The sequence below is a fragment of the Engraulis encrasicolus genome, chromosome 10 (assembly GCF_034702125.1).
Source record: "Engraulis encrasicolus isolate BLACKSEA-1 chromosome 10, IST_EnEncr_1.0, whole genome shotgun sequence".
NCBI classification, from domain to species: domain Eukaryota; kingdom Metazoa; phylum Chordata; class Actinopteri; order Clupeiformes; family Engraulidae; genus Engraulis; species Engraulis encrasicolus.
The window spans coordinates 47439143-47456642 of record NC_085866.1 but is presented as its reverse complement, the minus strand read 5'-3'; the positions used below and the strand labels follow the sequence as shown (position 1 = coordinate 47456642).

Sequence of the window (17500 nt, the reverse complement as noted above, 5' to 3'; positions counted from 1 at the left end):
AGTGCATGCACACACGCACGCACAAGCACACGCACATACACGACATTCTCATATTTTTCTCCTCTCTCTCTCTAACTCTCATTCACACACACACACACACACACACACACACACACACACACACACACACACACACACACACACACACACACACACACACACACACACACACACACACACACACACACACACACACACACACACACACACACACACAAAGCACCACAAGAATTTTAATTAGGGCAGTGACTATTCAAGCAGATAGGCATTTTTAAATTAATTTGTTGTTTCTCTTCTTTAAAGAATCATTCGTGCTAATACTGTAAACACTCTGCAATTATGTCAAATCCTTTTTGCTGTGACTAATATTATTCTGGTTCTACACAATTCAAACGTGTGTGATGTGATCAAATGATACATGATATGAATATGTAGTTTGTGCATTTGTAAATGCATCTGTAAATCAGTCTGTAACATCCTTGAAAGACATTTGGTAAGTACACAATATACTGTATGCTGTGTGTACATAGATACAAATGATTACATGTTGTGCAGGTGTGGGATACTGTATGTTGAGGCTATATTATTACAAAGAAAATGTGTCTGATAATTCATGATGAATTTCCTCAAAATAAAAACATGCACTCAATTAGCATAAAATAATATGTACTTCAAAATATGCTGAACAACTTGTACAGGGGTATTTAACCCCTTAAAACACGGCATTATAAATTAGCTGTTACCAGAATGGCAATGAATGACCAAGTCGTAATGCATAACTAAAGGCCCTTTGCACCTAGTAGTGTGATAGTAGTGTAGTACTATAGTAGTTAACTTTCAATGTCTATTACAGCGTGCCACAGGAGGTATGGTGTGCATTAAGGGGCTACACAAGAGTGAAAGTTTGGTAGGTGTGCTTAGTTTTCTTAGAAGCACATTCCCCACTAGGCTATGACCTGTCTAATGGAATGGTAATAAAGCTGCACTTGAAATTAATTTTGTAGCGTTGATGAAAAGCTATAAGAAAAATATTCTACACTGAAAAAAATAGACTTTAAAATGCAAATAATTGAGAGCAAAAACTCAAGGAATGTGCAAAGAAAATGAACCTGTTGAACCAATAATGAAATACAGTGTTGAGTGCTAAAATAAATCATGCTGTGAATGTACTGTAAGTCTACCACATTTCCCCCCTTTTCTCTGGATTTTATTTATGACTGCACATCACCAATACCTGGTAACCAGAGGCGCATGGGAACTTAATTCATTGTTAAATGTAACACAAATAATTGGGGTTGCATCTACGCACTGCAGCTGCCTTATCCTGCTAGTGAGCTAAGGGCTAGTGATAGCTGTTGCAGTGCTTGCCACTCCAAACATAATATTACATGTGTATTGCAGCAGCCTTGTTGACAGTAGATCACTCTCCAACAACACTGAAATACATTACTGGCAAGTCTCAGCAAACCCTCGGCTAAATTTATTAGACATGATAAAATTGTTTTACAACATGGTATTGTGAATGCTACTCTGCGTATGGTGATTATAATCTAAATGGGCAATTGGACATCTACAGACAAGAACAACACTGTATTTCAGACCATTAACTTCCTGCAATTACCTGCATATTTCACAGGAAATTATCAGTTATGTATGCAAACTGAGCCGTCACTACCTCATACAACAGAGGGATTATGCAAAAAACACATGTGAAATTGTAAGAAACACGTGATCGAATCCCTGTCAGGTTTATTGTCACAACCACCACCACCACCACCACCATCATTATCATCAACACTATGAAGGTAGTTTACTCAGTAGTGCCTTGGTGCCTGTGCCATCATCACTTACCTTTGTGCAATGGGTGTTTGTACTCTAATGCGTACTGGCCTGATGCCTCTACTGTTCATAAGTACCCTAGTGTGTCCCCGGTAGCTCTACTGTGTTCTGGTGGCTGCACTGACCATGTTTTTTTTATTACAAGGAGCCTTTATTGACTGTAGGTTTCATCATAAGTGCCTTTGGGCGCCCTTGGTGGCTGTGCTGTGCGCTGGTGACTGTACTGTTGATTGGTTTTTATCATGTGTCCTTGTGTGCCCTCAGCAGCTCTACTGTGTTATACTGACCATTGCTATCATATATACCTTTGCATCCCTTGGGTGGCTGCACTATGATCAGGTGCGTCTCCTGACCATTGTTTTCATTAAAAAACATGCACTGACTAGGCATTCTTTTTGTGTTATTCTTATTTTTTAATGCCAGCTGTGCTGTGTTCTGATACGTGTACTGACTATTGGTTTCATACATGCCCTTGTGTGCCCTGGGTTGCTGCACTGTGCTCTGGCGAATGTACTGACCATTGTTTTCATTAGAAGGTGCCTGCCCTGACTATAAGTTTCGTCATTAGTGTCATTGTGTGCAATGCGTAGCTGTACTGTGCTGTGCTGTCTGTACCGTTCATTAGCTCCATTATAGGTGTCCTTGTGCGCCCTGAGTAAGCTGTGCTGTGTTCTGCTGCCTGTTTGACCATTGGTTTCATATACTGTAGTACGTGTTCCACTGCATGCCCTGTGTTTCTGCACTGTGTGCTGGAGAGTGTACTGCGTGTTGTTTTCATTACATGGTGCCTGAACTAAAATCACTGTCACTGTCACTGTTTGTGCTGTGTAGCGGTGCTGTTGGCGGAGGTACTGACCTGTGACGGAGGGGAAGTAGATGCCGACCAGTAGCGCCCAGAAGGTCGAGACGTCGGCCTGGACGAAACGGTTAATGTTAGTTATGGGGGAGTCGGAATCAGCCACCGATGGAACCCCCCGCTTCTCAACGAGATCACCCTTTTGTAGGTAGGTGCCGAAAAGATTGTCTGCGGTTACATAAAAAACATGAATGGTTGAATCAATCAATGGCATCTAAAGAAATGACAGTAGGCCTACATAAATGAACTCCATCCAAATGGATCGTATCAGGTGTGTGAGACATTTATAATGGAGGAGGGAAAGAGCGTAATCCCCAAACACATGTCATTGCAGTGCATTATGGGATTACCAGCAACACAACATCAACATCACATCTGTCTAATCCAACTGGCCATCAGCATCTCATTTAGCATATTAATAATATAGCATGTTAATAATAATAATAATAATAATAATAATAATAATAATAATAATAATAATAATAGCATATTAAATAGCCAGAGACATGTTGTTAAGCATGCTTAACTCCAGCGCACGGTATAATAAAAATGTGTCATCCACAAGTTGGCTGTGTGAAGCTTGAGATTTGAAGACTCCCAATAATACACAAAGTTAAAGAAGTAATTTCAGAAGATATGCCAGCTGGTGAATTTAAAGCTGTTTGTACTACTGGTTTCAACTTTGTCAGGACTCACTAAACGGTGTAGAACGCATAGTGGGCTGTTTTTTGCATCTTTGGGAATAAATACGATTACCACAGACCAAAATCACGTCAATCGAAAATCTTTTGAGAACTTGATGATACTGTGTTAGCAAAATTAGCCATGTTACATGTTGGATAATAATTCCTAAACATGCAAAGAAAAAAACAGCCCAATATGCTTTCAACTCCAGCTAATCCATTTAATAACAAATCCAAACAGCTGGAATAGGGACCAATTTCCCTCTGGATTAATAAAAGTACTCTATTCTACAATTCTCTTCTTACCGGCCAGGATGCCGCTGGTGACTCCTGGGATGCCCTGGATGATGCTGATGTTGTTGTTGGTGAAGTACTCGTCGCAGGTGGCGTTGAGGAACTCGGAGTCGCAGAACATCTTCCAGAGCTTTGTGGTGATGGTGCCATTGCCCATCTCAATGGTCTTGGCACACACATCAAAGCCCTTTGACAGCAGAGACCTGTTCCCCAGCACACACACTCTGCGGAAGAAACAAAGAGAGAGAAGAGGGTTGTGAAATGCGTCGTTATTGGTAGATATTCTTCTAGGAATCTACCAAATCTACCACAAAAAAATCTACCAAAAGCAGTGAACCAACAGCTCTCAATCATATTTTTAAACCAAATTTGACTAGATTACAATATATTACATTCAAATTAATTTGCATCACACATATAAATACAGGGTAGGAAATGCAATTTAGCATAAGAAGTCATCAGAAGTGCAAATAGCAAGCATGTCATTTGTACAGTTTAAATACAGTATTTACATGTTAAATGCAGTTACTTACAGTACAGTTATTGCAGTAATGGTGGGAATTTGTACAGTATGTGCAGAATATCAGATAAATTACAATAGACACACACTGTTTCCGAATGTCCAGTGTTCTAGCCTTGATAGGTCGTGAAACGCCTAGTGATTGGATACTTTGCGGAGTTCACCAAAGAATAAGCAATCACTGGGCGTTTCACATCGTAGCCAGGCTAGAACACTGGGCATTGGGAAACAGTGAAAGAGTACGATGAGCTCATGACAACTTACGGGAAAAAGGGCGGCTCGACGGCGGACTTGATGACTCCGGCGTACACGGCGAGGATGGAGAAGATGACACAGGCCAGGAAGAGCAGCGCCAGCTTGTTGACGTACTTGACGCCCACAAACACCACCAGCGACATGAGGGACAGCACGATGGTGCCGTACACGCGCATGTTGTTCAGCAGCGCCGCCTCAGCCTCAGGCCCCTCCAAGCCCTCCATCTTGAAGATGGCCGCTGCCGGCACTATGTAGATCTGCAGAGGGAAGATAATGTGTAGTGTGTGTTTTATTGAGAGTGACAGAAGAGCAGAATGAAGAGAGATGAGAAAGGAAAGAATAGTAGAGGGAAAATTGAGGGAAGTGGTGGTGATGGAGGGGTGCACAACAAAGAGAGATGAAGATGTGTGTGTGGGGGAGGTTGGTGGGGAGTGGGGTGGGGTGGGGTGAGAGTGACAGACACAGAAGAGAGAGGGACACAGCCCGAACAGAAGATGAGAAAGAAAGAATGGTAGAGATACGGTACGAGGAGTAGTTGATTAAAAGGGAGAGCAGAATGACGGAGTGGGGCACAAAGTGTGTGTGTGCGTGCGTGCGTGCGTGTGTGTCCGTTTGCAGTTGAACGTGACAGACAGAGAAAGCACCATGGGACAGAGAGAACAGGAAGTGAGAAAGCGAGAAGAGAAAGAATGAGAGAGATGGTAAGGGAGGAAGAGTTGGAAAGGGAAGATGGGATGAGCGGGCAATAAATGAAATATAGAGGGGCAACAGACAGGCACTCAGTGTCCTTAACTTTCACTGTGAATCAAACAGTGTGATGCAACTGGGGGCGTTGAAGTGTGTGTGTGTGTGTGTGTGTGTGTGTGTGTGTGTGTGTGTGTGTGTGTGTGTGTGTGTGTGTGTGTGTGTGTGTGTGTGTGTGTGATGTGTGTGCGTGCATGCGTGCCTGTACTGTACGTGTGTGTGTGTGTGTGTGTGTGTGTGTGTGTGTGTGTGTGTGTGTGTGTGTGTGTGTGTGTGTGTGTGTGTGTGTGTGTGTGTGTGTGTGCGACACATGTGTGTGATATTGGGGGTGGGGGTGGGATTGGGGGTGGGATTGAGTCACCAGGGCCCCAGGTATGAGGGCCCCATAGGGTGTCATATTTCCCCACCTATGTGAACCAAGATGGAGGGCATCCATGGGAGCTGGCTGTACACAGGGCCCAGAATTTGGTGCTACGGCCCTGCCCTGGATACACCTTTTTACTCATGGACCCTGTTATACGTTTGGTGTTACCAGAATGGCAATGACCAAGTCATAGCTGCATTACTAAAGGATCTGTGTAGTAGTGGTCGTAGTAGTTGTAGTAGTAGTAATAGTAGTGGTGTAGTGCAATGGTAGCAAAGTCTTGTTCTCGAGGAGGAACAAAACCATCTCTATTATTTACCAGCAGGATCTCAATGCAGCCGAGGATGTACATGGCTCCAGCAAAGGTGGTGCCCAGGTAGAAGCAGATCCCCACCGCACCCCCGAACTCAGGACCCAGGGAACGCGAAATCATGTAGTAAGACCCTCCAGCTGTATGTATGTCACACACACACACACACACACACACACACACACACACACACACACACACACACACACACACACACACACACACATTACCTACAGTAATTTACCACGCATGGAATGCCAAATTCATCATTTGTGTGTGTGTGTGTCACACACACACACAAATGATGAATTTGGCATTCCATGCGTGGTAAATTACTGTAGGCCTATGCTTGTTTTGCAAATAAACACATGTATCTGAAGCGAGTTGACTAGTATTGACTGCAATTTACACTCATTCAACACTGTATCACTCTAGTGTTTGGTGTTTAGCCAGGCTGTGCCCTCAGTGACTCAACACTTTCAGCGTTGCAATAGATTAGAACGTCGATGATAATCAGGCAAATTTCACTTTGAGATGCCTTTAGCAATTGTAGTAGTGACACGGCAAATGTAAATGTATAGGTAATGTGCAGTCATCATGAGGACGGTTCGTCGTGGTTGTAGGAAATAGCAAGGTCAAGGTTAGCGCACCAACCCTTCAGCAGAGAGCAGAGCAGGCCTCGGCGGGCCACAAATGTACCGGGCCTCGTCTGGGAGACTCGAAGCTAACCGTCTGGAAAGAACAACCAGACAGCATTGCTGCCTGAGACGAGAGTAGACCGTTCCCCTGAGGGACTTCGAGGGGAATAAACAGCCTAGCTGTCACATTCACAAAACACTTACCCGGTACGACTCCATTAGTGGCAATGGCGCTCATTGAGATTGCGGTCAACATGGTCTGGAATGAGAAAGACATGAAAAGGTGAGTTGACAATAGGAAACATTGTATAGTAAGCTAAATACAAATATCTACATTAGCGTACTGCAGTAATTTATCAGGGAATCGGGAGGATAAGTAGGCCTACGATATTCCGTATCACCAGAATGTAGGCTCAACATTTTACGTAAATGACTTCTCTAGCTGTCGGCTACGCATCGAGCCATCACACTATTGTGCAGAGGAGAGATTTCTCAGAACATGCTTCTCTTCCGGACATTTTAAAGCCAAAAGTAAAGCGCTTAAAAAATTAAAAACGGACTTTTAAGACTCGCACTTTTTATTTGATAATGTGCGAAAACGTTGGCGACTTGAGAGCCGCGCTCGTGCGCGTGTCTCGACAGACTGACTGACCATGCTAACTTTCGACTTGCTGTCACACACACGAAACGCTAGGCAACTCCAGAAGTTGAGGATCACATCTCGGTCTATACTTGAAACGCACTGGCAAGGTAAGTCCGTTGTCACACTACCGTTTTAGTAGGCCTACTTAGCCTATTAACAATGAAAGAGCTAGCATGGCTTGTAATGAAAACTGTGCTTGAATGTCCTAGCCTAGGCCTATTTGACGTAATGACAATAAGCATCGCCTTGTTTCCTTTATTATTATTATTTTTTTTTTTACATTTCAGAAGAAAGCTCTCTATATTTGTTTGTGCACCTCTGGAAGTACAGTATATCCCTTCACAAAGTTTGCCAATTTAAGTGCCTGGTTTGAAATGTAGTTTGAGGCTTTGTGTGAGGTCAATTGGGTGCGGAGGGAATTAAGTAGGATTTACAGCAGAGGGATGGACAAGTGATGATAGCCAACAGAATAATATGGACGTGACACTTTTTTAACGGCTAATATAGTGGAGGAGGATAAAAGAAAAAGGGAAAAAAGAGTATGTGAGTCATTTCATTGGCACATTGTTTAACACCTTGAGAGAGAGAGAGAGAGAGTCAGAGAGAGAGAGAGAGAGAGAGAGAGAGAGAGAGAGGGGGGAAAGTTAAGCACAGTGTTATGGTGGCCGCTGTCCAGGGTACTGAAATGCTAGCTGTGACGCACTGTCACTACAGCCCACATAACAGACTGTTCCAAATGGGCCAGCAATCCTCTTTATCTCGGCAGGACATAAATATCCCAACAACTATTAAATATTCCTTTTCAGCTCCACACAGCCCTGCAGTACATGGTGGTGTTTTTGTGAGAGAGGTGGTGGAATGCCAGAGTGAAAGAGGAAGGAAAGGATACGATGGAGGGAGGGGGAAATGATGGTGAGAACAAGTGAAAGTGCAGGAAGCATGAGAGGCAGAGGCAATATCTGCAGGGGTGCCGTGAGGACTGGCATATTCATAAAATCCCACACATATCCCGGCATAGAGGACATGTCTGTCTGTGTCTGTGTCTCTGCTCACACAAAACTGCAGGGTGGCAGACGTGGCAGAGTGCACATATTGAAGGGCACCGCAGAGTTTAATCTTGGAGGATTGGGGGGTGGTTTGTGACACTGCTGGGTGAAAGCCGTGACTGTATAAATTGAAAGGAGGTGTAGCTATCAGCAGAAGCAAAGGGTGTCTGCCTGCGCATAGGTGTGCCTGTCATGCCTGCTCTGAGCATAACTCTCAAACCATTTGACAGTTTGACCTTTAAATTCAGAAAGGATCTTGGGTGTGTGAAATGGGTGCCCGTGGTGACAAGTCGAGACCTTTTTTTGGAATGCACCTTGCCTATGACATGAGTGAGCACAGTACCACATTTTTAAATGCTGTACGCATGTTCATACAATATAAGAAGCACTCTGTAGTGTTTCTGCTCTCCTTCTTACACAGAGCGGCATAAATGCTCTGGTCAATTTCCGAGACATAGCAGTAAAACAAAACAAGCCCGCTTTAACCCGCCTTACATACACAGCCATTAATTCTACCCTGTTAATTCGCCCCACTGATACACGCTGTTCTTTTAATGTTGCATGCTGTGCGTATGTGCATAGTGCTCAGCTTCCTCACATAGTTCTCTCTTGCATGGTGCACTGCACACACTGAGGCTACCAAAATCTGACACTAATTTGAACAGGCTAGGAGCGAGTTTTTGTTTATGTTTGTTTTTGTTTTTATCGCGTTTGTAACTTCTGTCTTTCTCTTTCTCTTTCTTTCTCAGACTCTTTCTTTCTCTCTCTCTCTCTCTCTCTCTCTCTCTCTCTCTCTCTCTCTCTCTCTCTCTCTCTCTCTCTCTCTCTCTCTCTCTCTCTCTCTGTTTGTTCATATGTGTGTTTGTCTGTCTATCTGGGCTCTGGGCTGTGTGTGTGTGTGTGTCTATGTGTGTGTGTGTGTGTGTGTGTGTGTGTGTGTGTGTGTGTGTGTGTGTTAACTGACCGTGGAGCAGCACATGAAGACGATGATGAAGGTGCCCAAGACTCCCCCGATGCCGACCAGCCAGGTCATCCTGAGGAAGAGGATGACGCCCAGGATGTTTTGCAGACATGGGAAGTACACGCCCATGATCGTGCCCAGCGCTGGAGCCTGCCAAATACAAAGAGCAACCAACAGGTGAGTGGCTTTACTGACGTGTGTGTGTGTGTGTGTGTGTGTGTGTGTGTGTGTGTGTGTGTGTGTGTGTGTGTGTGTGTGTGTGTGTGTGTGTGTGTGTGTGTGTGTGAAGTCGGTGTTATTTTAAGGAAGTGAAAGGAGAAACAAGGCATTCTAAAATGTCCCCATCGCTGTTTGATCCCATGGTGTTCTTGCAACTTTACATCATGGCTGTTTCCAAAATAAAAAGCAAACATCTGGGATACAGTAATAGGTGGATGGTATCAGAGGAACAGTTGTTTATGTATATGGGTGGGTAATTGTGTGTGTGTGTGTGTGTGTGTGTGTGTGTGTGTGTGTGTGTGTGTGTGTGTGTGTGTGTGTGTGTGTGTGCACCCAGGATGTTCTGCAGACATGGCAGGTCCACGCCCATGACCGGGAGGCTGCGAAATAGCAAAAGCAACTAACAGATTAAAGTCAGTGGACTCGGCTTTGTGGTTGTATGTCTGTGTGTGTGTGTGTGTGTGTGTGTGTGTGTGTGTGTGTGTGTGTGTGTGTGTGTGTGTGTGTGTGTGTGCCTGTAAATGCGGCACATACTGTATGAGGCATAAACTGTAATTTGTGGGGAATGCATCGAGGTCCTAAAAAGGTGAATTGTGTTTTTTCTTTGTCCTTCTGCTGCTAATAACAAAAGTAAAAATGCAAAAGCCACGAGCATAGGAATGCCAGTGTGTGTGTGTGTGTGTGTGTGTGTGTGTGTGTGTGTGTGTGTGTGTGTGTGTGTGTGTGTGTGTCCGTGCGTGATTTCTGCCACAATTACATGTTATTATCTTCATCTTCTGAGCCCTCCCTCCACCCCCTCTTTGTTCCCTCAATTCCAGCGTTCCCCAAATACTCTCAGTGCCATTTGTGAGCCCACAAAATTAGATTTTCTACCTTCCATTGATGTGGTTACAACTGGACAGGGTATTGGGCCAAAAAGGTATTCTTAGTCACAGTGATCAGCCCTCACTTCTGCAGCTTTGGGGGAGGAAACAGCTGCGACTGGCGCACCACCTGCACACGCAAACACACACACGCACGCACGCACACACACACACACACACACACAGGTATGCACACAAACACACACATTCTCTCACTTTATCTCTCTCTCTCACACACACACACACATACACACATGCTATTTCTTCTCTCTGTCTCTGTCTCTCTCACACACACACACACACACACACGCACAAACACATGCAAACACATATACGCTCTCTTTCTCTGTAAGTCACACACACTATTTCCTCTCTCTCTCTCTGTCTCTCTCACACACACGCACGCACACACACACACACACACACACACACACACACACACACACACACACACACACACACACACACACACACACACACACATCTCCCTCCCATATATCCAAAGTGTCTCAGCCCCAGTCAGGCTATGTTCTGCTCAGTGTCCCTATCTGCTCTAAAACAGCCCTCGGGAATAATGAAGGAGGCATGACACGCCTGGAGCATGTGCAGAGAGAGAAAGAGAGAGCTAGAGAGACATACAGACAGAAAGAAAGAGAGAGAGAGCGAGAGAAAGACACAGACACTGAAAGAGAGAGACAGAGACAGAAAGAGAGAGAGGGGGGCAGAGAGGAAGACAGAGAAAGCGAGAATACAGAGCGAAAGAGAGAGAGAGAGAGAGAGAGAGAGAGAGAGAGAGAGAGAGAGAGAAAGAAAGAGAGAGGGGGGCGCTTTTATTATTCCTTCATTAACCCGCGGCGAGTGACAGAGGGAGATAACTCTTTTCGTGTTTCCTCTCCTTCATCACGGCTGAGTGGCTGAAAGGTTGGCTGCTGCTACAGCAAGACTCCCTCCCTCCCTCTCTCGCAGCCAGCGGCGGTTTGGAGCCGCGGGGGCGTATGGTTTGTGACTTACTGACTCTGTGTTGGTTGAGCGATAAAGAAACTGAGGCGAGCAGAGCGCTTCAGCAAGGTGCGGTAAACGTGAAGAAATGAGTCAGATACATGTCGTGTGTGTGTGCATGTAATACATGGACATGCCTGCAGACAAACACATGCATACATAATGCACACGTCGCGCATGGACACGTGCATACTCGCTCACACTCATACACAAACACACACATCATGCACACTCATTCACTCATACACTTGCACACAAATGCACACAGTCATCCACTCAAGCATACTGTACATTCAAGCAGTCAGCCGCACACACACACACAAACACACACACACACACACACACACACACACACACACACACACACACACACACACACACACACACTCTTTCCTTCTCGCTCTCTCTCTCTCTCTCTCACACACACACACACACACACACACACACTCCCTCTCACACACACACACCCACACACATGCAGGACCAGTAATTAAACTCTAAGGAGTTCTCCGGATTGAACATGTCTTCATTTCTCTGTGGGCTTCCGTCCAATTAACGTTAACTGGCTTAGAGTCACGACTGTCAAAAAAGGGGACCGCGAACAGAAGAATCCCCCCTAAAATCTGAGATGCTCATTAAAAGCCATAATGAGCCTGTGATCGTCTCCGCCCTCATTAAAGAGCATGCAACTTGCAAGTTAATCCCCATGACAACCACACAGACCATAATCTTTTATTCACGGCTGCATCACTTTTTTCTGAGCGTTTTGAATTGGGGAAAGGTTATGAGAGAGGGAGGGAGAGTTGTTAAGTGCATCGATTTGGAGTACTAGTTCTAGTCAGGATCATCGATGGAGTTTAAGAGAAGGAGGAGAAACGAATCCCCTTGACAACCCACCGATCATAATGTTATTCACGGCATCGCTTTACCCAACGTTTAGAATTAGGAGAACTATGACTATTAAAGTGGGAGAGTTATTGGGATATCTATGTGGAGTATTAGTTCCTATAAGGAATATTGATGGAGTTTAACCCCTTCGCGAAAAGCCTCTGTTATAACTCTCTCAGAAATTGTAATGATCAAGTCTTTATCTGTTACTTAAGGCTGGCAGTAACGTCAGAGGAATGTTGCTATGATGTAATTGAGTCTTTTCAGAGACTGCAAAGACTGAATGGGAAGGACAGATATTCTCATTAGACAACATTGATATGGAGTACTAGCTAGGAGAAGTGGAGCTTCAGAAAAGGAGAGGAAAAATTGTTACTTGCAAGAGACAACATTACGTAGTGTGGAATACTAGTTCTAGTTGGGGACATCGGCGAGAACTTTAAGAAAAAGGGGGTGTCATCATGGCTCAGTGGGCAATGGGGCTGTATCATTACATTGGGGACTCGTGTTGGATTCTGGCCCGAGGCCGTTCCCTGATCCTTCTCCATCTCTAGTTTACCCACTCGCTTCCTGTCTCTCTCTCTCTCTCTCTCTCTCTCTCTCTCTCTCTCTCTCTCTCTCTCTCTCTCTCTCTCTCTCTAACTGTGCTGTCTAATTAGCTCTAAGAAAGGTGGAAAAATCTAAGAAAAAGAAAGAAACAAAGACTAAAGAAAAGGAGAGGGAAAAAAATTGCAGCTCCATCTTGGTCTGCCAGTGAAGCGAAGCGTGTGCCCTAATTTAAGAGCATGTGGAAGAAACAAGAAAGAAAGAAAATGTAAAAAAACCCACAAAAAAAACCAAGTTAAGTGATGAGTCATGCTGTTCACTGAGCGTTCGCAGGGGCGATGGGACTCCATTTCACAATCCCACTCTCCGGACAAGCCAAGGGGATGTAGGAGGAAGACAGAGCAACACAAAACACTTTCATATCTTTTTTCCATTGTTGTTTTTTTTGGATGCCCAAATGATGTTTGTTTCATGCTTTTGCTGCTGCTGCCCTGCAACTACAGAGCTAATGTTCCTGTACTTTGAAGAAGAGACCATTTGAGGGAGAGAGAGAGAGAGAGAGAGAGAGAGAGAGAGAGAGAGAGAGAGAGAAGAAAAGAGAAAGAGAAAGAGAGAGAGTGAAAGACTAATAGCGGGAACGCCATGAACAGACATTGTGAGGCTGAAAGAGAGAGAGAGAGAGAGAGAGAGAGAGAGAGAGAGAGAGAGAGAAAGACGCAGACAGAGAGAGAGAGATTGACAGAAATTGAGAGAGAGGAACATAGACTGAGGGAAAATGAAGAGGAGTACGTAAAAAGCTCTCGCGTTTGGAAAACAGAGCTTGTGGTGATGACAGCAATAATAATGTGCTTTTTGCTGAGTTTTAAGGTTTAAGTGGCTCTAAATGCCAAAGCGTACCCTGGGAGTGGAGTGAAACCCCCCCAATGATGTCATCAATAACAAACTGTCTTTGTTTAATTCAGCCTCTCACGGCCAGGACGCTATTATCCTAAGTGCACTTGTGTACACACACACTTGCACAAAGGCACACACACACACACACACACACACACACACACACACACACACACACACACACACACACACACACACACACACACACACACACACACAATTCCTGCATACTGTACATACAGTACATACATTTTACACACATGCATGATGCACGCACAAGCACAAACAGGCACACTGACTCACACACAAACACACACACAGTTTCAAACAGACACAAACAGGCATGCGCACTATGTGTGCTGCACTCCATTTTGCACTGTCAGTAAGATGATGTGCTCTGTGTTCATATCACTGTGTTTCCAGCATATGCTCCGTTTCCATTCCCGCTATTCTGGCGCTGTCATGTTGCCTGTGATGAAATAGTCTGCTTTGCGCTGCAACGCCATAACTGATAGATGTTTATTACAAGGACGTTGTATCTTTTTGTGTTGTATCTCTCCAACGCATCATCAAAGCTCCTTGGGAGTTGACTCCATGACCTTGACGCTCATGGTGTCTGTCTCTCGCACTATAGTGCAGGTTTGCGTGCTGTCATGTTTCTGTCATACACTGTCATGTTGTGTCATGTCCAGCGCAGGGCCCTGTTATGTGCAATAATGTTTCCTGAGGCTGGCTATGAGCTGCTCTCTCCCCTTAGTCAGGTTCTGTGATGTAGGCTATCTTGTGGTGCTTGCCGCCACTGTGTTGCTGCTGTGCTGTGCTGCTGTGTTACGGGAGCTTGATGGGGGTTGCCTCTACAGTTACTGACAACAACACGTGCCACAGACACATCACTATGCCACACACTACACTACAACACAACACCACACAACACTACACTGCACAGGTTTGTGTAGCGTACAGTGTTGTGTTACGTTGTGTTTTGATGTACAGTGCTGCGTGGCACATCGATGTGTCTGCTTGATTGCTTGATTGCTTCTGTGATGTCTCTTGCGGTGCAGTTGTCGTGTCGATATGATGGCTACCAAGCCATTACAACACACTACAGTAGCACTTAGCACATGTTGTAAGTATATGGTGCAGTTTATTTAGAACTAAATAATGTATGTAGTTTTATCTACGATAAGCACTGAAATTGTCAAGTAAAATCATTCATTTATTAATTCATTAATTAATGAATTAATTAATTCATTCATTCATTCATTCATTCATTCATTCATTCATTCATTCAGCACCCTGAGGAAGATTTGGGCGATGGTAGCTCATCTTGACAAAGCAGCCCATCTCGACAGAACACTGTTACTGGGTTTTTCTGCTGTGCTGTATTGTGTTTACTAGATGGGGGTTGCCTCTCTAGATTGTGCCTTGTAATGTTGTTGTGTTGTAATGTCTATTACAGTGCCTTTTTGTCCCAATATGACCTACCTGTCACTACAGTAGCACACTGAGCGGTTAGCATTAGCGTTTGTGTTTTTGGGCTGTTGTTAGCTCATCTCGACAAAGCAGCGCACCTTGGCAGAGCATCATCACTTTTTCTGCTGTGCTGTGTTTGTGTTCACTAGATGGGTGGGGGTGAGGGGTGTCCCTCTACAGTAGATTGTGCCGTGTCATGGTGTGTCATTTTGTGGTGTGTGTTTTGGGGCACAGTAATGTGCCTGCGCTGTGTGTTGTTGTCAGTGATGATGTTGGTGATGTGCTTGATTACTAGCCGTCCTTGTTTCATAATCCAATCCTTGTCAAATCAAGCAGCTTTGCCCCACATTCCCTTCCTGTAGCTGTCTGTGTGTAGGCAGCGTGTGCGCTATTAAAAAAACAATATTGCTCTGACAAAACTATACAGAAAGATTAATAGAAAAAAATGTATAACAAACAAACCAATAGACAAACAAACAATCAAACAAATAAATGTAGAAACAAACAAAAGAAGCAAATAATTAAATAAATCAGTAAATAAATAAAGGGTTTGTGGAATCTGTGTGGAAAGGCATGATTTCATAACTGGCTTGCCTTGACTTGACTGTTCAGCAGGTCAGGACAAATAGTAACAACCTTTCATCAAACAAAAGAGACTCCAACAGCCCTCCCTCAGCAGCTTAGAAGATGTTTGACAAATGACCTTGGCCAGCCGGGGCAGCGTTGGCAGAGGTGTTTTATTGTAGAGAGAGGGGATAAAAGCCTGGCTCATTAATTTGACCCAGTACCAGAGGGATCTCCTCCACCAACCGTGACTGCTTTGTCTCGTCTAGTCCTCCTTATCATGTTGTGTTGTTATGCTGCTGTTATATTTTCCTCCCTCAAATTAAGCAATTTCCGTCTTTAATTGTCAGCGGAGGCGGTTGTCAGTAAAGTATGGTATGTCGTCGTCGCACACAGACAAGTGATGAATAACTCCTCAGCACTAGCAATTTGCCACTGTGATGTTAATTAATTAACAAAGAAAGGATGACAAGTCTTCGAAGAATTATTTTTAACGCTGACCTTACTGAAGTGAATAGCACGTCTTTGATGGGTTCACCACAGTGGATTGAGTCTGTAACATGTGCATGTTTGCCTCATCATACTTAAAAAACATTGTGTGCTAACTCCACATAGGGCATATCCATGCATACAGTATGGACTTACAGTACTTATTCTACAATATGGTTACAGTACATAACACTAATTGTAACATTTACCACAATCCTATGGTAAAGGTTAAGTACATTACATTACACATTTTACTTCAGGATCAAAAAGCATCTCTTTCCTTTGCTCTACTGAACTTTGATAGCCCTGTGCTGTATGGTTTGCAGTATACAGTCAGTGAATCACAAAAGTGAGAACACCACTCACATTTCTGCAGATTTTAACGGTATTTTTTCATGGGACAGCGCTAAAGAAATTTCACAACAATAAACAATACAATTTAAATAGTTATATAAGCTGCTTTTCAGTTTGTCAAAGTGAAATTTCTTATTGTCCCATGAAAATATATACTTACAAATCTGAAGAAATGTGAGGGGCATACTCACTTTTGTGATACACTGTACATACTGTAGAAATTGGCATCGTGAACTAAAATATATCTCACACATAGCCCATAAGCTGGGGGTGGTGATCGGTATCATCTGGGGGGAGAAATGCTATCCATGCTTTTTTGGCAAGATATATCCCCCTACTACTAGAAAAAGTCAGGTAGCAGTCTGGATAGCAGTCACCTTTTTCATGTATATCATTTCTTTTCTTTTTTTTTGGGGGGGGTGGCTTTTTATGCCTTTATTTGACAGGACAGTCATGACAGGAGGTGAATGGGACAGAGAGACAGGGGAGGATCGGGAAATGACCCGGCTGAACTCAAACCGCGGTCCCCGTGGGTGGGCATGCAAGCCCAAATGAGGGGGGCTTAGTGCGCTGCGCCACAGCGCCCCCTAAACCTTTTTTATCGTATGAAAGTAACTAACCCGCTTATGATGAATTGATGAAACCACATTGCATGGCTTGTGTTGGTGTGTGCCTGTGCTCGACTGGTGCGGTGGCATTTGTGCAGCATCATGGTGCGCTGCTCTTCACCAGCAGGAACCCAGAGTCTCATTTGCTATTTTGCCGTGCACCTGTTCGTTGAGTTGGGACACAACACTGTGTGTGTGTGTGTGTGTGTGTGTGTGTGTGTGTGTGTGTGTGTGTGTGTGTGTGTGTGTGTGTGTGTGTGTGTGTGTGCGTGTGCACGTGTGTCTCTCTGTGTGTGTGTGTGTGTGTGTGTGTGTGTGTGTGTGTGTGTGTGTGTGTGTGTGTGTGTGTGTGTGTGTGTGTGTGTGTGTGTGTGTGTGTGTGTGTGTCTGTGTGTGTGTGTGCGTGTGTGTGTTTCTGTGTGCCACAGCTGTGTACTGGGCTCGGGCTGT

The 17500-nt window shown here is 44.3% G+C and overlaps 1 protein-coding gene across 1 annotated transcript in view; it reads right to left on the bottom strand.

The window, feature by feature from the left end:
- The window catches only part of slc12a5b (solute carrier family 12 member 5b), a 42512-nt gene that overhangs the window by 19226 nt on the left and 5786 nt on the right, over window positions 1–17500 (bottom strand). The window contains exons 5-10 of the mRNA XM_063209481.1: window positions 9157–9303; window positions 6708–6762; window positions 5875–6005; window positions 4457–4704; window positions 3685–3896; window positions 2696–2863 (exon numbers count right to left, since the gene is read on the bottom strand). Of these exons, the coding sequence (XP_063065551.1) occupies window positions 2696–2863; window positions 3685–3896; window positions 4457–4704; window positions 5875–6005; window positions 6708–6762; window positions 9157–9303 (961 nt within the window). The remainder of the gene's footprint in view (window positions 1–2695; window positions 2864–3684; window positions 3897–4456; window positions 4705–5874; window positions 6006–6707; window positions 6763–9156; window positions 9304–17500) is intronic.